Source organism: Bos grunniens, chromosome 5, assembly GCF_055505025.1.
Source record: "Bos grunniens cultivar Pamir isolate PY7600 chromosome 5, Bosgru_T2T1.0, whole genome shotgun sequence".
NCBI lineage: Eukaryota > Metazoa > Chordata > Mammalia > Artiodactyla > Bovidae > Bos > Bos grunniens.
The window spans coordinates 15,621,777-15,644,671 of record NC_141169.1 but is presented as its reverse complement, the minus strand read 5'-3'; the positions used below and the strand labels follow the sequence as shown (position 1 = coordinate 15,644,671).

Genomic DNA, 22,895 nt, shown 5'->3' with positions numbered 1-22,895 from the left:
GGGGTAGAGGAGTAAATCACTGAGTCACAGAATAGAATTAAAATAAAAACTGATGCTCTAATTTTAGAAATAATTTAATTCCGTTTGTATCAAAAGAAGACATTCAAAGAAGGAAAAAATTCAAATGGATAGTTTTGGGCAGTTCTGGTTGCTGGCATCCTAACCCTTATCTGTAAAAGAATGCTTGCTGGCATTAGTTTCCATCAATTCATTTGTGATTTTGAAATTAATTCTGAAGGAAACCACAACTTACTTGAAGATCCCGCTGAGTGTCTGTGTGCCAGAGTTTTTTTTTCTGTCTTCACAGACAAAGCACTTCCACTGGTCATGGAAAAAAGGTCTAAATCCGTGTCTTCTCTGCTTACAAGTCTTGCCTGGGAGCAATGGGAGAGAATGTATACAATCATGAAACAAAATATGGCATTTTCTGAATGCAGCTCACATTACCCCAAATAAACAAACAGGCTCTGTCAAACAACCTTCTTCAAAATGATACCACAATCCTTTATTGCTGCCCAGGCAGAACAAATGCACTATGTCAAAGCATTTTTTGCAAATAAGAGCCGATTTTAAAATTGAGGTTTGCTATTTGAGTCTGTACAACAAAAGAAAACATTTCAGTACAGTAATTTTGATGAAAATCAATCTTAAAGGCAACTGATGAAACTTTAAATAGCTTAACATCACTTATTTACCAAGGATATTATTTAATTCTTAATTGAATGTTATAAATGTCACATTGGATTATTTTCTGCAATATTCATGTTTTACCACTTATAAAATTCCCTGAAATGCCTTTCATCCCATATTTTTATACTACAAAGCCATGAAAGATCTCTACTTTCTCACTACAGTCATTATTAATGTAAAATACTATATGTTAAGTCTAATTTGGGAATAAGGGTAGACATATAGAAATTTCAAGATATTTTAAGGACATATGTATTAGATAATTTATTTCATCTAAAATTACTCTCTGAGCTTTCATTACTATTTTGGATTGAACTGAAGAGTTGAAAGAATCACCTCTTGGCTATAAATATTGTTTTACATAATGTCTAATATCATTAAGTAAGGATTTATTGGGATTTGGCCCCTCAATGGGAGAAAAATGCCATGATAGAAAGTAAAGCAGCCTCAAAGTACCTGGAACTTCATCCAAACCACAGGATGCTTGAAATCCTGTGAGAAAGCATTGTCCTTAATATTTGATGTGAGAAAAATTTAGAGTAAAATAAAACCATAAAACATCACTGTGGTTACATAGCTATCCCTATATGACGTGCTACAAAAACTCATGAAACCAGAACCCAAAGATCATCTTCCTTCAAATTCAGATGTCTGCATACCCCCTCCCACCTTCTCTCATTGTTAAATCAGCAAGTTTGGTATTGGTGAACTCAGAGGAGAAGCCCTTCTAGGGCATTAGTCACTTTTTAAAATGTACCTGGGTAAGTGATACCATTGTTTCATCAAAAAAACCTCCGTAGAGAACTATTTCAAGTGAAATGATGACTGGCTCACAATTTACACTTGTGATGTTTAGGATGAAAAATGTTATACATTCTTTCTGGATTTTATTTCATTAGTGCACAAGCTTATGTATTTAATGGTCCCATTACTATAGCTCCATCAATACTGAGACATCACAAAAACCAATCAGGAATAAGGGGGAGTGAAAAAGCTGGCTTAAAGCTCAACATTCAGAAAACGAAGATCATGGCATCTGGTCCCATCACTTCATGGGAAATAGATGGAGAAACAGTGGAAACTATGTCAGACTTTATTTTGGGGGGCTCCAAAATCACTGCAGATGGTGATTGCAGCCATTAAATTAAAAGATGCTTACTCCTTGGAAGGAAAGTTATGACCAACCTAGATAGCATATTCAAAAGCAGAGACATTACTTTGCCAACAAAGGTCCGTCTAGTCAAGGCTATGGTTTTTCCAGTGGTCATGTATGGATGTGAGGGTTGGACTGTGAAGAAAGCTGAGTGTTGAAGAATTGATGCTTTTGAACTGTGGTGTTGGAGAAGACTCTTGAGAGTCCCTTGGACTGCAAGGAGATTCAACCAGTCCATTCTAAAGGAGATCAGTCCTGGGTGTTCTTTGGAAGGAATGATGCTAAAGCTGAAACTCCAGTACTTTGGTCACTTCATGCAAAGAGTTGACTCATTGGAAAAGACTCTGATGCTAGGAGGGATTGGGGGCAGGAGGAGAAGGGGACAACAGAGGATGAGATGGCTGGATGGCATCACCGACTCGATGGATGTAAGTTTGAGTGAACTCCGGGAGTTGGTGATGGACAGAGTGGCCTGGCGTGCTGTGATTCATGGGGTCACAAAGAGTCGGACACGACTGAGCGACTGAACTGAACTAACTGACTGATCAAAGCAATACCAAGATTTTGGTGACATCAGTTACAAAATAAGGAAAGACATGCTAACCACATAAGAGACCCTCCTGCTGACTAAAGAGGCATTAACTATAAGCCTCAGGATTTTAAAATCAGGTTTTATTTGCTTCAATTTAATGACATAATTTCACTGCACCTATTTAAAAAGCAGAAATCTCACCCTCCTCCAGACAAGATGATACCTACATGTCAAGAAAGTATTTGTGAACATGTCTTCCAAAAATCTTGTTATCATCTAAGCCATTAACATCAAAAGATTGTTTATTCCAAAACAGCAAACAGTATCGGTTATTAACTAAGCCAGATTATAACAGAATCAAATTTAGAAGTGAAATTTAACAATAACACACACTTTCACAATGGTGCCACCTCGCAGCTTAAATGCAAACCTAGAAATTTCATAGAGGCTAGTTACATGTCTAGCAGCATATTTAACTCAGCCACATATGTATTTATATTCAAATTCTACCTGTGAAAACACTGGTTTCAAATTGAACATCATCCTTCCTCTTACTGTTAAGGAGTAGAGAAATCATAAAGAAAATATATCTTTTCTTCTATGTCATGCAAAATGGATATACTATACATGCAAAATAGAATAAAATTGACCTTGCTTTTAATACTTGTTCTACAAAACTGTATGTTTAATCCCAAAACATTGTAATATTAAACATTCTTCACAGTTATAACATGATAAACAGTTTGTATCAGATCAGAATTTTCTTATGTGCAATACAATAGCAAATATTTAAATAGTGATTTTGCAAAACTCTCGTTGGTCTTTGTCTTCTGATTAGATCATGTCTGTAGCCTCATCTACAAAGTCTGTAATATTCTTTTTTCCCATATTTTCACAATGAAATGAGTGGTATGAATTCTGGAACATGACTTCTAAGCAAGTGGATCCTGTTTCACCTCCAAACCGAGCTACTTAATTTAAAAGAGAGAATCTCTTCCATTTAATAAAGAACAGTCAGTTCTTTCTTCTGATTTTTCACAAACAAGATTTTATTAAATATTTATTTTAAAAGTTTGTATTTTTAGAAGACAAACAGCACACAAAATAAATACCTATTTACTTATTATGCAGATATTTTTAAAAAAGAAATAAAATATTATAAAGTGAAATTCACTTGTAAGCTTTTCAGTTTTTCTACATATGTTTTGAATAAACGTATTCAAAAGTTTTTAGAATATTATTTCAAAATTAACCTAACTTATTTTTGCATTTTGCTTCTTTCACTGTACATTACACCTGTGAAATACAGATCTAGTTCATTTAACTGTTTGAATAATATGCAAATTATTGCTAAATTACTGTAGATGCTATGAACATACCACATCATTGTTTGTACTATTTCTAGACATAATACCAGTGTTTTAAAAATATTTTTCTCTTTGATTGCAGAAAGCTGAGGTATGCATACCCCTCCATTCATAATACATTGTCATCATTGTGCAAACCCCTTCTCTTATATAATAAGACAGAGGCCTTGTTATGTAACATATGTGGGCATGGAAGGCACTGTAAATGTTTTATAGAACTATAATTTACAAGTAATAAAATGCACAGAACTTAAATATGAAGTTCAATCATTTTCAAAAATTTTCTTTTTGATTTACAACTCCCACAGAAGCTGCAAAAATTGGTACTAAGAGTTACTTTTATATCCTCCACACAGCTTGTCCAAATGATATCTTGATAATTCAAGTTCAATTAATAAAAACAGGAAATTGACATTGGTGCCATACTATTACTAAACCATAGACCTTATTCACCAGTTTTCACACGCACTATTTTTTTTTTTTGGTTTGTTTATGCTTCTATGACATTTTATCACATGTATAAATTCGCATAACTACCACCACAATCAGAATAGACAATTATTCCATTTCTCCAAACAAGCTCTTTGTTTTCCCTTTAAATTAATACCTTCCCCCTAATCTAATAACCGGCAACCACTAATATATTCCCCATCACTATAAGTATGTAGTTTTGAGAATGTTATGTAAATGAAATCATACAGTAAAGAACATTTTGAAATTGTCTTCTTTCACTTAGCAAAACGCTCTTGAGATCCATGAACGTCTTTGTGTATACCATGAGTTTATTCTTGTTTGTTGCTTTTTGTTCCTTTTTGTGTATCTGTTGTACGTATGTATCACCATTTGTTTACCATTTACCCAGTGAATGAGATTTGGATCATTTCCAATATTTTCAGCTATCACAAATAAAACTACTATGAACATTTATGTATAAGTTTTTGATTGAACATAAGTTCATCTCTCTAGAAAAAGTGCTCAGGAGCAAAACTGCTGAGTCAAATAAGTATATATTTAACTTTATGAGAAATTGACACTATTTTATTTTTTTTTTACAGTGGCTGTACCCTTCTTCATAGGGACTTCTCTGTGGCTCAGTGGTAAAGAATCTGCCCGTCAACGCAGGCTATGCGGGTTCAATCTCTGGGTTGGGAAGATGCCCTGGAGTAGGAAGTGGCAACCTGCTCCAGTATCTTGCCTGCAGAATTCCATGGACAGAGAAGCCTGGTGGACTACAGTCCATGGGATCACAAAGAGCTGGACACAACTTATTGACTAAAAAACAACAACAATTCATGCATATGGTATATGTCTTTGGTTTTTTATAAGCAATGTTTGATAGGTTATAATTGTAAGGGCCTTGCACATGTTAATGTTAACATTTGTGATTTAACTCTACCGCAGTACACCTCCTTCTGTTTTTTTTTTTTTAATTTTATTTTATTTTTAAACTTTACATAATTGTATTAGTTTTGCCAAATATCAAAATGAATCCGCCACAGTTATACATGTGTTCCCCATCCTGAACCCTCCTCCCTCCTCCCTCCCCATACCATCCCTCTGGGTCGTCCCAGTGCACTAGCCCCAAGCATCCAGTATCGTGCATCGAACCTGGACTGGCATAATCCTGTTTTTTTTCTTCCTTCAAAGGAGTTGTTCCTGAGAGCCTTCCCCAGTAAACATCCTACATTCAAATATCAGAATCTGAGTATATTTTCTGGAGAAATTAAACTATGAGTGTCTTCTGCAGGAAAATGCTAGCATTTTGGGAGGATAAGTTTAATAAGCAATGCAATTGTCTAGATCTATGACATGACTTCTGATATATATTTGGAAGTAAAATAATATCTTGTTTGCATTTTTCTCATTCTTGTTTGTCATACAATAACTTTAATCTTGTTTGGAAGACAGAGATATTATTTATTAGCTTCCTCAAAACCTATCATTTGAATGTTTGATTATGTCTAATTCTGTCCTCACTTTTGAAGCTCAGTGACAAAATATTCTAGATGATATTTATATTTATCCCTATATTAAGAAATAACTCCACCGTCTTTTGGTATGCCTTGTTCTGATATGATGTCAACTGTCAATCTATCGTTCCTTTGTAGATAAACTTTCACAAATTTTTTATGCTGTCTAATCCAGGGTTCATTTCAAAGATATTATTTTTTATTTTCAGAATTTATAATGGCCTTATTTGTATATCCATCTCCCTCTAATTAAAATTTGATCATTTTTTGTTCGATTATTTTCTGCCCTTTTATTATGGGTGGTATTTTTATGTCTTTGAGGATCTTATGGTAGCAGCTGTCGCGGCTTTTTAACATTTCAAGATTTTCCTTAGTTATGGCCTGGTCCCAGTTGTACAATTATCTGCACAAGTTTCCTACAAGTAGGGTGTTTTAATTCCCCAACACTCTGCAAGATTTCCACCCAACCTGGCCTTCAATTAGCCCAGTATCCTTTTAGTGTAAATCCTTGATCCATTCCTCTGTCTTGACTCAAAAAAAAAAAAAAGTCTGTTCTACTACTACCACTTACCTTGTTTGGTATTCAGCTGTTCTTCAATATATTTTTTAAAAAGTATTTATCATTGCTATGTATTTGTCATACATTCGTGGGTAGTGTGATATAATGGGATATGGAGGAAGGAGATTAATGTCAAAGGGTTAATCTCATAGAACCATTGTGATTAGTAATCTACCCAATCTGTTTTCATTCATTTTAGAAGTATAATAATCAAATGTAATATCCCTTCCTTTATTGTGGCATTTCTTGGCACTTTATATTTCTGATTTTTGCTCCAAAGTGGCTACTCAAAAATCTGTTTGAGAGTGTTAGTCAATAATATGTAGGGTGTTAATAGCCTGAGGTACCACTTTTCCTAGGGTAATCTTCATGTGACTCTGCCAGAGGGATCTCTATTAAAATGCAAGAAAATATCTGTTTAGTGATTATTTCAAATATGTGCATTCTTCTATAAATATTTCCATAAGCACATTAATTTTAACATTGTCCTAATTTTTCTCCTCTTTCAGGAAAACTCCTTGAATGAGTAATCCATAACAATAATGAATATAACTGCTCTGGATATGATAATATTATTTCCCATTAGAGAATACATTATTTTTTTATACAAAATTCTACATGGTAAGTTAACTTATAATCAGTTTTCTTGGTGAATGTAGAGTTTGAGCAAGGAATATTCATTGGTTGATATAAATGGAAGGTGACATAAAGTTAGGATTATTTGATGCCCTTCATTTTCACATGCCAAGGAGGTCACACACTTCTGTCATTGGTCAGGGTACCCTCTTTTCTGGAAATTTCTGGAAACACTAACATTTCTTGTTTGGGGACTCTGTTTCTCCAGACTCCATATTGGCCACTCTTCTGTTAACATAGGCTTCCTTCTGATAGCATATATTTCAGCTGACTTTTGAAATGCACATGAGTTATATTGTCTAGAGTATACACTCTGGTCGCCATGTTAGAACTTGGTTGCTCCTAACACTCCAACCATTTACACTTTATTACTTACAAAAGTTGTACACACAACTACTTTTTAATTTTTACCTGGTTTGATATTTTGAGTCATGAGCGTGCTTCGCTGTTTCCCTCAAGTATCCTCCTTTTAAAATAGTCTAGACAATAATATTGTTTTATAATTTCTTGCCCAGAGTATCTTTTAAAATATAGTAGCATCTTGTTATTTTAAAATCTACCAGGTAAACTATTTTAAGATGACATCATATTTTAAAGTCATATTATAAGCCAAGAAAACATGGTACTATTTTAATATTTAATATTTTGAGATTATCCCCAAAAGATACAGTTGTGGTATTTTCATAATTTACACTACTTATTGACACATCTTAAAGTGCCATCTGTTGAGTACTGTTGTCCACACACTTTTTCTGAACTTTAAACACATTTCTTACCACAAGCCGAACTCTTCCGCCATTACGTACGTCTGGATCTAACTCAGGCAAGAAGTGCTTGCTGCATAATGACAAAAAGAGAAATCATATTACTATATCAATGTAGAGGAAGACTATGAAAAACATGCCCAATGAAAAGTTTGAGAAAAATCAATAATATACAAAATGGAAATAATTGTTTTCTTAAATTAGGTGAGAGAGCTTCAGAAGATGGCGGAGGAGTAGGACAGAGAGAACACTTTCTCCCCCACAAATTCATCAAAAGAGCATTTAAACGTCGAGTAAATTCCACAAAACAACTTCTGAATGCCGGCAGAGGACATCAGGCACCCAGAAAAGCAATCCAACTCTTCGAAAGGAGGTAGGAAAAAATATAAAAGACAAAAAAAGAAACAAAAGAGGGAGGGACGGAGCTCCGTCCCGGGAAGGGAGTCTTAAAAAGAGAGAAGTTTCCAAACACCAGGAAACCTTCTCACTGCCGAATCTGTGCCGAGCTTTGGAAGCACAGAGGGCAACATAACAGGAAGAAAAAATAAATAAACAATTAAAACTCGAAGATTGCGAGTCCTACGGTAACTCCCCCAGTGGAGAAGCAGCGCAGACGCCTGCAGGCGCCATTAACAAGCGGGGGCTGGGCAGGGAGGCGCAGCGCGGGCTGCATCGCTTAGAGTAAGAATCTGGCCTGAATACCCTGAGCACTATCTGAGCGAAATAATTTGGGCTAACAAACCAGACTGTGGGATATCTACTACGCGAAAAGCCAGCCCCAACCTAAGACCGCCAGGCCCGCGCATGGAACAAAGAATTGAACAGAGATAGCCGGCTGCAGACCTTCCCCCTCCGGTGATAGGCAGCCAGAGCCGGAAGGGGGCAATCGCAGCCCCAGAGAGACATTATCTATAAAACTGTAAGCAGGCTTCTTTGCTAACTAAAACTTCTTGGGGGTCTGGACGGTTAACATCTGCCTAAGAAGGTGCGCCGGTTTTGCGCCCAGATAACCGAGTGGCGGGGAGGCGATAAGTCGCAGCATTGGCGCTCGCCAAACACCTCATCACTTGAGCTGCTCGGACCTGGGAAGAGCACAATACTCAGGCCCAACTGAGTCTGCGCCTCTGAGGACTATCCGAGTGCCTGAACCTGAGCGGCTTGGACCTGGGAGGTACATGCAACCCAGGGCCAGCCTCGGATTGTTCCCGGCGGAACAACCTAGAGCCCGAGCAGTGTGGGCAGGGAGGCTACACGCGCAGTGAGCGGGGGCAGACCCAGTGTGCCTGAGGCACTGCGAGCGCACGCTAGTGTTATTTGCTTGCAGCATCCCTCCCTCCCTCCCCACAGCGCGACTGAACAAAGAGAAGAAATACAGTTCCACCCATCAGAACACTGACACAAGCTTCCCTAACCAGGAAACCTTGACAAGCCACCTGTACAAATCCACACACAGTGAGGAATAGCCACAATAAAGAGAACTCCACAAACTGCCAGAATACAGAAAGGACACCCCATACTCAGCAATTTAAACAAGATGAAGAGACAGAGGAATAGCCAGCAGATAAAGGAACAGGATAAATGCCCACCAAACCAAACAAAAGAGGAAGAGATAGGGAATCTACCTGATAAAGAATTCCGAATAATGATAGTGAAATTGATCCAAAATCTAGAAATTAAAATGGAATCACAGATAAATAGCTTGGAGACAAGGATTGAGAAGATGCAAGAAAGGTTTAACAAGGACCTAGAAGAAATAAAAAAGAGTCAATATACAATGAATAATGCAATAAATGAAATTAAAAACACTCTGGAGGCAACAAATAGTAGAATAACAGAGGCAGAAGATAGGATTAGTGAATTAGAAGATAGAATGGTAGAAATAAATGAATCAGAGAGAATAAAAGAAAAACGAATTAAAAGAAATGAGGACAATCTCAGAGACCTCCAGGACAATATTAAACGCTACAACATTCGAATCATAGGGGTTCCAGAAGAAGAAGACAAAAAGAAAGACCATGAGAAAATACTTGAGGAGATAATAGTTGAAAACTTCCCTAAACTGGGGAAGGAAATAATCACCCAAGTCCAAGAAACCCAGAGAATCCCAAACAGGATAAACCCAAGGCGAAACACCCCAAGACACATATTACTCAAATTAACAAAGATCAAACACAAAGAACAAATATTAAAAGCAGCAAGGGAAAAACAACAAATAACACACAAGGGAATTCCCATAAGGATAACAGCTGATCTTTCAATAGAAACTCTTCAAGCCAGGAGGGAATGGCAAGACATACTTAAAATGATGAAAGAAAATAACCTACAGCCCAGATTATTGTACCCAGCAAGGACTTCATTCAAGTATGAAGGAGAAATCAAAAGCTTCTCAGATAAGCAAAAGCTGAGAGAATTCTGCACCACCAAACCAGCTCTACAACAAATACTAAAGGATATTCTCTAGACAGGAAACACAAAAATGGTGTATAAATTCGAACCCCAAACAATAAAGTAAATGGCAACGGGATCATACTTATCAGTAATTACCTTAAACGTAAATGGGTTGAATGCCCCAACCAAAAGACAAAGACTGGCTGAATGGATACAAAAACAAGACCCCTACATATGTTGTCTACAGGAGACCCACCTCAAAACAGGGGACACATACAGACTGAAAGTGAAGGGCTGGAAAAAGATTTTCCATGCAAATAGGGACCAAAAGAAAGCAGGAGTAGCAATACTCATATCAGATAAAATAGACTTTAAAACAAAGGCTGTGAAAAGAGACAAAGAAGGTCACTACATAATGATCAAAGGATCAATCCAAGAAGAAGATATAACAATTATAAATATATATGCACCCAACACGGGAGCATCGCAGTATGTAAGACAAATGCTAACAAGTATGAAAGGAGAAATTAACAATAACACAATAATAGTGGGAGACTTTAATACCCCACTCACACCTATGGATAGATCAACTAAACAGAAAATTAATAAGGAAACACAAACTTTAAACGATACAATAGACCAGTTAGACCTAATTGATATCTATAGGACATTTCATCCCAAAACAATGAATTTCACCTTTTTCTCAAGCGCACATGGAACCTTCTCCAGGATAGATCACATCCTGGGCCATAAAGCTAGCCTTGGTAAATTCAAAAAAATAGAAATCATTCCAAGCATCTTTTCTGACCACAATGCAGTAAGATTAGATCTCAATTACAGGAGAAAAACTATTAAAAATTCCAACGTATGGAGGCTGAACAACACGCTGCTGAATAACCAAGAAATCACAGAAGAAATCAAAAAAGAAATCAAAATTTGCATAGAAACGAATGAAAATGAAAACACAACAACCCAAAACCTGTGGGACACAGTAAAAGCAGTCCTAAGGGGAAAGTTCATAGCAATACAGGCACACCTCAAGAAACAAGAAAAAAGTCAAATAAATAACCTAACTCTACACCTCAAACAACTAGAAAAGGAAGAAATGAAGAACCCCAGGGTTAGTAGAAGGAAAGAAATCTTAAAAATTAGAGCAGAAATAAATGCAAAAGAAACAAAAGAGACCATAGCAAAAATCAACAAAGCCAAAAGCTGGTTCTTTGAAAGGATAAATAAAATTGACAAACCATTAGCCAGACTCATCAAGAAACAAAGGGAGAAAAATCAAATCAATAAAATTAGAAATGACAGTGGAGAGATCACAACAGACAATATAGAAATACAAAGGATCATAAGAGACTATTATCAACAATTATATGCCAATAAAATGGACAACGAGGAAGAAATGGACAAATTCTTAGAAAAGTACAACTTTCCAAAACTCGACCAGGAAGAAATAGAAAACCTTAACAGACCCATCACAAGCATGGAAATTGAAACTGTAATCAAAAATCTTCCAGCAAACAAAAGCCCAGGTCCAGACGGCTTCACAGCTGAATTCTACCAAAAATTTAGAGAAGAGCTAACACCTATCCTGCTCAAACTCTTCCAGAAAATTGCAGAGGAAGGTAAACTTCCAAACTCATCCTATGAGGCCACCATCACCCTAATACCAAAACCTGACAAAGATGCCACAAAAAAAGAAAACTATAGGCCAATATCACTGATGAACATAGATGCAAAAATCCTAAACAAAATTCTAGCAATCAGAATCCAACAACACATTAAAAAGATCATACACCATGACCAAGTGGGCTTTATCCCAGGGATGCAAGGATTCTTCAATATCCGCAAATCAATCAATGTAATACACCACATTAACAAATTGAAAAACAAAAACCATATGATTATCTCAATAGATGCAGAGAAAGCCTTTGACAAAATTCAACACCCATTTATGATAAAAACTCTCCAGAAAGCAGGAATAGAAGGAACATACCTCAACATAATAAAAGCTATATATGACAAACCCACAGCAAACATTATCCTCAATGGTGAAAAATTGAAAGCATTTCCTCTAAAGTCAGGAACAAAACAAGGGTGCCCACTTTCACCATTACTATTCAACATAGTTTTGGAAGTTTTGGCTACAGCAATCAGAGCAGAAAAAGAAATAAAAGGAATCCAAATTGGAAAAGAAGAAGTAAAACTCTCACTATTTGCAGATGACATGATCCTCTACATAGAAAACCCTAAAGACTCCACCAGAAAATTACTAGAACTAATTAATGATTATAGTAAAGTTGCAGGATATAAAATCAACACACAGAAATCCCTTGCATTCCTATACACTAATAATGAGAAAACAGAAAGAGAAATTAAGGAAACAATTCCATTCACCATTGCAACGAAGAGAATAAAATACTTAGGAATATATCTACCTAAAGAAACTAAAGACCTATATATAGAAAACTATAAAACACTGGTGAAAGAAATCAAAGAGGACACTAATAGATGGAGAAATATACCATGTTCATGGATTGGAAGAATCAATATAGTGAAAATGAGTATACTACCCAAAGCAATTTATAGATTCAATGCAATCCCTATCAAGCTACCAACAGTATTCTTCACAGAGCTAGAACAAATAATTTCACAATTTGTATGGAAATACAAAAAACCTCGAATAGCCAAAGCGATCTTGAGAAAGAAAAATGGAACTGGAGGAATCAACCTACCTGACTTCAGGCTCTACTACAAAGCCACAGTTATCAAGACAGTATGGTACTGGCACAAAGACAGAAATATAGATCAATGGAACAAAATAGAAAGCCCAGAGATAAATCCACGCACATATGGACACCTTATCTTTGACAAAGGAGGCAAGAATATACAGTGGATTAAAGACAATCTCTTTAACAAGTGGTGCTGGGAAATCTGGTCAACCACTTGTAAAAGAATGAAACTAGAACACTTTCTAACACCATATACAAAAATAAACTCAAAATGGATTAAAGATCTCAATGTAAGACCAGAAACTATAAAACTCCTAGAGGAGAACATAGGCAAAACACTCTCTGACATACATCACAGCAGGATCCTCTATGACCCACCTCCCAGAATATTGGAAATAAAAGCAAAAATAAACAAATGGGACCTAATTAAACTTAAAAGCTTCTGCACATCAAAGGAAACTATTAGCAAGGTGAAAAGACAGCCTTCAGAATGGGAGAAAATAATAGCAAATGAAGCAACCGACAAACAACTAATCTCAAAAATATACAAGCAACTCCTACAGCTCAACTCCAGAAAAATAAATGACCCAATCAAAAAATGGGCCAAAGATCTAAATAGACATTTCTCCAAAGAAGACATACAGATGGCTAACAAACACTTGAAAAGATGTTCAACATCACTCTATATCAGAGAAATGCAAATCAAAACCACTATGAGGTACCATTTCACACCAGTCAGAATGGCTGCAATCCAAAAGTCTACAAATAATAAATGCTGGAGAGGGTGTGGAGAAAAGGGAACCCTCTTACACTGTTGGTGGGAATGCAAATTAGTACAGCCACTATGGAGAACAGTGTGGAGATTCCTTAAAAAACTGGAAATAGAACTGCCTTATGATCCAGCAATCCCACTGCTGGGCATACACACTGAGGAAACCAGAAGGGAAAGAGACACGTGTACCCCAATGTTCATCGCAGCACTGTTTATAATAGCCAGGACATGGAAGCAACCTAGATGTCCATCAGCAGATGAATGGATAAGAAAGCTGTGGTACATATACACAATGGAGTATTACTCAGCCATTAAAAAGAATACATTTGAATCAGTTCTAATGAGGTGGATGAAACTGGAGACTATTATACAGAGTGAAGTAAGCCAGAAGGAAAAACATAAATACAGTATACTAACGCATGTATATGGAATTTAGAAAGATGGTAACGATAACCCTGTGTACGAGACAGCAAAAGAGACACTGATGTATAGAACAGTCTTATGGACTCTGTGGGAGAGGGTGGGAAGATTTGGGAGAATGTCATTGAAACATGTGAAATGTCATGTATGAAACGAGATGCCAGTCCAGGTTCAGTGCACGATGCTGGATGCTTGGGGCTGGTGCGCTGGGAAGGCCCAGGGGGATGGTATGGGGAGGTTGGGAGGGAGGAGGGTTCAGGATGGGGAGCATGTGATTTTTTTTTAAAAAATAAAATTAAAAAAAAAATAAATAAATAAAAATAAAAAGTGGCAACATGCAAAAAAAAAATAAATAAATAAATAAATTAGGTGAATACAAATATATATACAAATTTATGTCTTTTCATAATTACTTTAAAATTCAATTTGACATAAATTTTAAATTTGCCAAACATAAATGCATACACAGATAAAAATAATCTGCAAGTACCAATAACCTTAGCTAATAAATTATAGTACGGGTAAATATTGTACCACATCTACTTATCTATCTTACTTATAAGAAAGGCAAAGCTTCTTATTTAAAATAGGTCTGGTATGTTTAGTGCATTATACTAATGCTCACAATTAACTTCTGTTTAAGGCTAGAGCATTCATATTTGGCTTTTCAAGAACTTCTGTTTTAGAAAAAAATTTTTCTTAAAATATTAATACTTAAATATTCCTTTATATATTATATTTTCAAAGGACAAAATCCACCGATAATTGTCTGTTGCATTATATGCTGAAATATAACTAATTAAGGAGTAACTGATGTTATTAAATGTTTAAATATCTTAAAAATACATCCTGAAATGTTTTGTTTGTATTTTTCACATTATCTGTACAGATGCTTTTAAATCTCTAAAGAAGATCTCTTTCATCTGGTTAATATAGATGGTAAGCTATGAGTTATGCTACATTTGGTTATAGTCCTGAAAATATCTTGTTATGAATTATGCTAAATCAATTAATACCAGCATAAATAAACTGTACTTGCATCAATAGGAACACTCAGCAAAATAAAAAAAGCCTCAAATGTTGATTGTTTTATTCCTACTTTCTTTGCTCACAATGAAATAGGATATAACAACCCAGGTTTTGAAGTGTTGTAATTTCACCTTTTTCCGTATTATTAAAGATATTATATGGATAGAATTGACTACATATGAAGGTTTTTTCACTTGTATATATTATAAAAAAGGTTTAATTTTTATACATTATAACATTCTGCTATATTAAGTGTTAGACCTCATAACTGTTTTCTTTGTTACTCATTTAAATAATTAATACCCACAACCCCTGGAAATGTTTCCAAAGTGTCATCTATATTTAGATTCATATTGGTTTATATATTTGAAAATGCTTAAGTAGCACTTTTAAAAACTGTTTTGCGGATATGCATAGCTACAGTGAAAGTCGTAAAAATTTATACAACTGTATAATATGAGAAACTAAATAGTATTCTGTAATAACCTATAAAGGAAAAGGGTTTCCCAGGTGGTTCAGTAGGTAAAGAATCTGCCTTCAATGCAGGAGACTCAAGAGACCTGGGTTTGATCCCTGGGTTGGGAAGATGCCCTGGGTGAAGGCATGGCAAACCACTCCAGTATTCTTGCCTGGAGAATCCCATGGACAGAGAAGCCTGGCAGGCTATGGTCCATGGGGTTACAAAAGAGCCAGACATGACTGAAGCTATTGAGCACATAAGTGAAAAGAATGTGAAAAAGAATATATATGTGTTCTACTCCTGAAGCTAACATGGCATTGTAAATCAACTGTACTGTAATTAAACAAAAAATATTCAAAAATATTATCTCCAGACTTTTATTTTTTTTTAAATTTTGGTTTAGTAGTTATGTACATAAATGTTTTATGTTATGTATTGTTTGGACTGAATCTTGTTCCCTCAAAATTTATATGTTCAAATCTTGTTTTCTCAAAATTTATACATTCAAATCCTAATCTTTAATACCTCAGAAAGTTACTATATGAAGACAAGGCCTTGAAAGAGACAAAGTAAAACGAGTTCAAAGAGGTGGGCCCTAATCCAATATAACGGTGTCCTTGTTCAAAGAGGAGATTAGAACACAGGTAACGCAGGTGGAAGGATGGTCACGCGAGGAGCCAGTGAGACGGAGCATCTGCAAGCCAAGGAGACAGACCTCCAAAGAAACCAAACTTGCTGACTCCTTGATCTTGGACTTTCAGCTTCCAACACTGTGAGAAAATAGATCTCTGCGCTTTAAGCCATGCAATCTAGTATTTTGTTATGGTAGCCCTAGAAAACTAATACATACATTAATATAACAAAAATTAATTGATTACTTATTAAGTTCAAGGCACCTTTTTTTGCTGCTAAGGGATATCAACATTTGATAACCTCAATTTGAGAACTCACCTCTATCTTGTGAGAAAGAGAGATATCTCACTATAAAGAGGAGGAAACTAAAATATTGAGACATCACTAAGAATCAGTTACATGACTGGTAAAGTGGCAGGATTGGGGTTGAGTTTAATTTTAACTGCTAAACATAAATGATAATAAAAATAACAAAAAATAAAATACTGCAATCACCAATACAGATGATATTTATAAACAGTTAATAGATACCATGCATTTTACTTTATAAAGTAGAACCATTTGTGGGTTCATCATCACCATCAATCAATTGTGCTGATTTTTAAGCATTGCAGAAACTAAGCTCTTGAATATTTTACAGTGAAAAAACATAGTGATCAAATCTATTCTATATAAGAGACCATTTATAGTCTGGTAATGTCGTATATTGGCCTTCGGCTATATAAAGTCATGTTTGTTTTAGCATAATTAACATAGGTTTCACTTTTCAATATATGTTTGCAATACAAAAATCTGATTTAAGGGAGAAGACCTCACCATTTCATATTTCTGGAACCAGTCGTTTCAAGAACCCCAACCTGTGTATGAAGCCATTGGTACGTATATTCTTTACTCCTTTCTAATTTTTCATTTGCAGTGGTATCCTTATACATAAATTCTTCTTCCTTATCTAGGGAAAAATATGAAAATATTATTTGTTTTTTAAAGAAATAAAATTTTGGCCAAGCAGCTTAGTCTAGGCTAACAATTTTATCACAAGGAAGAGAAAAACAAGACAGGTCAGGGGAGCTAAATCATCTGTAAGAAAAATACTGTCAGTCACTTATAGACTAAGTACTTTTCCTGTTTGAGTTTCAAACCCACTTATTTTGAAAAGCAGAGTTGTTTTAATGAAACCAACATCCTATAGGGCTTGTTTTTTAGTGTTTTAGTTAGAAAATAGAAATAATTATTTTTGGTAGACAGAATTTAAAATCTAATTGTTCTCATACAATCTTATCCATATGAAGAATTTATAATTTATATTGAGGATACTCAAAATAGACTTGTAATTTTGTATAAAACAAAACTTGGTTTATATAAGCTAGTACAATATGTAAGTTAGGAAAATCATTTATATTAGGTTTAGGAAACCTGTGCTAATGCCATAGCAATGATTTCAAAGATGGAGAGGGGAAAGGGTAACAAAGAAGATGAGTATGGAAACTATGCAAAAGGAGAAATTACTCCAGGTGAGAATACAAGGTAACAAATATAAAGGAAAATAAAATAGTTTAAAAAAAGAAAAAGAAAAATCCAACCCTTATAGCTACACCTAAATATAGTATATGCATTTATATTATTCAAAAAAAAAATCTGCAGACATTGCTGCCACATGAATGCCACACACTTGAGTTACAATGAAGACCTGTTGTTCTAGAACACTTCTCCATGGACTTGATTTTTTAGATGGCTTCTTTTTTGGTGCCATCACCATGTTTAGGGACATTTTAGCTTTGTAGGGTTCACTGACAGTACACCAGAGAGGGGGTACCTACTGAAACTAACTCATGGTAATTAAACTCACAAGAAATCTACAATTTTTATTTAAAACATCAGTTTTTAATTTGAACTATTCTTTCAACTGGCTTCACCTAGCTTAAAACTCAACATTCAGAAAACTAAGATCATGGCATCCAGTCCCATCACTTCATGGCAAATAGAGGGGGAAAAAGTGGAAACAGTGACAGATTTTATTTTCTTGGGCTCCAAAAGCACTGCAGATGGTGACTGCAGCCATAAAATTAAAGGATGCTGACTCCTTGAAAGGAAAGCTATGACAAAGCTAGACAGCATATTAAAAAGCAGAGACATCACTTTGCTGACAAAGGTCTGTATTTAAAACTATGTTTTTTCCAGTAGTCATGTATGGATGTGAACACTGGACCATAAAGAAGGCTGAGCACCAAAAAATTGATGCTTTCAAATTGTGGTGCTGGAGAAGACTCTTGAGAGTCCCTTGATAGCAAGGAGATCAAATGAATCAATCCTAAAGGAAATCAACCCTGAATATTCATTGGAAGGACTGATGGTGAAGCTCCAATACTTTGGCCATCTGATACGAAGAGCCAACTCATTGGAAAAGACTCCTGATTCTGGGAGAGATTGAGGGCAGGAGGGCAAGGGGATGAGAGAGGATGAGATGGTTGGATGGTACACTGACTCAGTGAACATGAGTCTGACTAAACTTTGAGAGATAGCCATGGACAGGGAAGCCTGGTGTGCAGCAGTCCACGGGGTTGCAAAGAGTCAGGCACGTCTTAGCAGATGAACAATTCTTTCACTGTAGATCTTCAAACATAGAAAGTAATCTTTTATTTGCAGGTTGTTTGGAGGACAAATGAGACATGCTGTGAAGCTTATTTTGAATGCTAGGTGCATGGGCAGAGACACATTCACACATGGATACACACTCAGCATCTATTGTTTTGATTATGTTAAGATGATACATTCATCATGTCTTTTTTTTTTTCCCTTAAAATTTGCTGTGGTACTAGTGAAATGACTAATTTTCAGTCCAAAGAGATACTAGGTCCAGTTCTCAGAAAAGCTACAAGTCAAGATGTTTATTTCTCTAAATTACATTACTTAACTTCCTGTTAACTTCTCATGACATCTTACATTTCTAAAATGGTCATATCCCTTGTTTCCTGCGTGCATGCTAAGTTCCTTCAGTCGTGTCTGACTCTTTGTGACCTTATGGACTACAGCCAGGCTCCTTTGTCCATGGTCTAACCCAGGCGAGCATACTGGAGTGGATTGCCATTTCCTTCTCCAGGGGATCTTACCGACCCAGGGATCAAACCCATGTATCTGTTGGCAGATTGTTTACCACTAGCACCACCTGGTCTGCCTGAATTTAAGCCAAACCCTCCATAGTTGCAGGGTTTCCCTGACAGCTCAGTTGGTAAAGAATCCTCCTACAAGGCAGGAGGCCCTGGTTCAATTCCTTGGCCAGGAAGATTTACTGGAGAAGGGAAGGCTACCCACTCCAGTATTCTTGGGCTTCCCTTGTGGCTCAGCTGATAAAGAATCCATCTACAACGTGGAGACCTGGGATTGATCCCTGGCTTGGGAAGATCCCCTGGAGAAGGGAACGGCTACCCACTCCAGTATTCTGGCCTAGAGAATTCCATTGACTATACAGTCCATGGGGTCACAAAGAGTCTGACACGACTGTGTGACTTTCATTTTCACTTTCTCCATAGTTGCTGTACTGAAGGAATAATTACTCTGCATTCAAGGGCTGACCACTGAATTCATGAGCAGAGAGCATTTTAATAAATGGCTTTCTTTATATAGAAACTAAAAAAGAGACTCAAACAAAGGGAAGATTTGGGCTTGCCACCCCAGTTACTGCATTAAGCACTAAGTTTCTTTTCCAGCAGAGTCCCAGGGTTTTATCTGCCTTTCTTGGTTGATCAGACCAAATGGTGAACCCATGAGTGCAATGACAGAAGGGAATGACAGAGAGGAATCAGTGACCCTGATAATTAACTGAACCTACAATTGGAACTTTACCTACTCTTGATATGTAGCAAGTGTACTTTTAGCTAAAAATAATCTTTGTGTCTTTCTGCTTTCGAAAATAGAGACATATACTTGCAATAGCCCCCTTTTAAAGTGCTTATTCTGAAAAGTTTTCCTCAATTCTACAGTAACACTCCATAAACCATAAGTGGTTTTACATTAGACTCAGTCCAGTTTCTCAATAATCATCCCCGAATAAAGATTAGAGATTTCACTGTAAGAGTCCAACTCATATTAATTCTTTTAACCTGAAGGCATGGATTGGTAGATTGGCATGAATTCAGTGTAAAAAGAGAACTAGCATAGTGGTGACATTGGCTAGATAGATCCAAGCATACTGCCATTCCAAGGCTGCAGGAAATGATTCTGGCAAATGACTTTTGCAATAGCATTTCAGGATTACCCCTGCCACTGAGGAGAAAGTAGGATTTACTTATTGAAGCTTGCTTTTAGCATTTTGTTTAGGAAGAATAATGGTGCCAGGTTTACTTACAGACCTTTGTCATTTTCTAGTTCAGTTCAGTTGCTCAGTCGTGTCTGACTCTTTACGACCCCATGGACTGCAGCATGCCAGGCTTTCCTGTCCATCATCAACTCCCGGAGCTTGCTCAAACTTGTGTCCATCAAGTCAGTGATGCCACCCAACCCTCATCCTCTGTCGTCCCCTTCTCCTCCAGCCTTCAATATTTCCGAGCATCAGTGTCTTTTCAAATGAGTCACTTTGAGTTGAAGTATTGAAGTTTCAGCTTCAGCATCAGTCCCTTTCAATGAGTATTTAGGACTGATTTCCTCTAGGATGGACTGGTTGGATCTCTTTGCAGTCCAAGGGACTCTCAAGAGAATTTTCTCCAACCCCTCAGTTCAAAAGCATCAGTTCTTCGGCACTCAGCTTCCTTTATAGTCCAACTCTCACATCCATACATGACTACTGGAAAAACCATAGCTTTGACTGGATGGACCTTTGTTGGCAAAGTAATGTCTCTGCTTTTTAATATGCTGTCTAGGTTGGCCATAGCTTTTCTTCCAAGGAGCAAGTGTCTTTTAATTTCATGGCTGCAGTCACCATCTGCAGTGATTTTGGAGCCCCCTCAAAATAAAGTGTCACTTTTTCCACTGTTTCCCCATCTATTTCCCATGAAGTGATGGGACCGGATGCCATGATCTTAGTTTTCTGAATGTTGAGTTTTAAGCCAACTTTTTCACTCTCCTCTTTCACTTTCATCAAGAGGCTCTTTAGTTCTTTGCTTTCTGCCATAAGGGTGGTGTCATCTGCATATCTCAGGTTATTAATATTTCTCCAGACAATCTTGATTCCAGCTTGTGCTTCATCCAGCCCGGCATTTCTCATGACGTACTCTGTATATAAGTTAAATAAGCAGGGTGACAATATACAGCCTTGATGTATTTCTTTTCTGATTTGGAACCAGTCTGTTGCTCCATATCCTGTTCTAACTGTTGCTTCTTGTCCTGCATACAGGTTTCTCAGGAGGTAGGTCAGGTGGTCTGGTATTCCATCTCTTTAAGAATTTTCCACAGTTTGCTGTGATCCATAACAAACTATGACTTTGTTTGCATAGTCAGTAAAGCAGAAGTAGATTTTTTCTGGAATTTTTCTAGTTAGACTTCCCAATAAATCCTTTTGATTTTAGGAGAAACACCTTTATGCCTGCAAAATGCAATCTACTACCTACCTACTGTTCTTTCCTACTTTTCTAGGTCTTCATTAATTTCTTGTACCATCATCCTAAGACAAAAGTTCTCTTTTTGATCCATGCTCTCCCCTAGTTACTACAGTCTATATATGCTGTTTTTACTCCAGGACACACATTCTATTAATTTTATTTAAATAAATTGTTAAACTCTTTTACTATATAAATAACACATTTTCACAATAGTTAACCTTAAAAATACTGAAAAGTAAAAAGTCAAAGAAATGATAATCTACAAAAAGCCCACTATTCAAAGATAACCACTGAATAACACTTCTAAGGCATTTCTTTGTAGTTCTTTTTCCCATAGATTTGTTTTATCGCATTTTTCCATTAGTACTATGACAAATGAATTCTATGTAATGGAAATCTAAACCTGAAAATGCTTTTAGGGGTTATACCCTATGATGTACCAACTTGTTACATGAAGGTTTTTAATTATTCTATTTAATCCATTTTAGGGTGGAATTAGGTAACATGTCTGAATTTCTGAATATTTTGAGGAACATGGTATAATCTATATCGTCAAATAGTTTACAAAACCTTTACCAATTTACCACAAGTTATATGAGGTTAATCATTTCACTAAGTCCCTAGTCAGCATTGGGATATTAAGTATTTTAAAACTGTTGATACTTTGAGAAAAATATTGTCTAATACAGTCTTAATTTATATATTTCTACTGCTAGCAAAATTTAAAGTGGTTCCATATGATTTCTTATCAATAATATATAAAGTGTAAAGTATCTTTCTTATTCTTCCCAATTATCTGCTGGATTCTAGTATTTCCATTTTTGCTTTCAACTGACCATTCAAAATTCTTTATCTGTTACCACTGGTGCAAATATTTTCTCCTGCCCATTGTTTGATTTTAATTTCTACTCTATTTTCAAAAGGGGCAAATTTTTCTCTAGGCATACAAATTTATCTATTTGCTAAATATCTTCTAAACTATAAACCTTTTTCTTCTCATAATTTATAGGTTATATCTTCCAATTTGTTAAATATGATACCTAAGATTTCAGGGACAAATTCTACACTCTTCTAATATTTTGTCTTTTACACTAAAATATATTGGTTAACAAAATTCCATTAAGAGAACTCTCTCTCAGTCTACTTTGTCTTCCCTTTTCATTCCCTCCTTAATTTACTGCAATCCAATTCTGTCAAATTGAAATTATCCTTACAATGAGGACCTTAAACCACCTTATCTACCAAGCACATTTATT

The 22,895-nt window shown here is 36.0% G+C and overlaps 1 protein-coding gene across 4 annotated transcripts in view; it reads right to left on the bottom strand.

The window, feature by feature from the left end:
• Positions 1–22,895, bottom strand: part of LRRIQ1 (leucine rich repeats and IQ motif containing 1) — a 236,041-nt gene that overhangs the window by 21,490 nt on the left and 191,656 nt on the right. For 3 of the 4 annotated variants that reach the window (XM_086403705.1, XM_086403708.1, XM_086403707.1), the window contains exons 24-26: positions 16,925–17,057; positions 7,684–7,744; positions 254–374 (exon numbers count right to left, since the gene is read on the bottom strand). In XM_086403705.1, coding sequence (XP_086259831.1) covers positions 254–374; positions 7,684–7,744; positions 16,925–17,057 — 315 coding nt within the window. Of the gene's footprint in view, positions 1–58; positions 375–7,683; positions 7,745–16,924; positions 17,058–22,895 lie in introns of those variants that run through there. The other variant, XM_086403709.1, reaches the window with a different exon arrangement.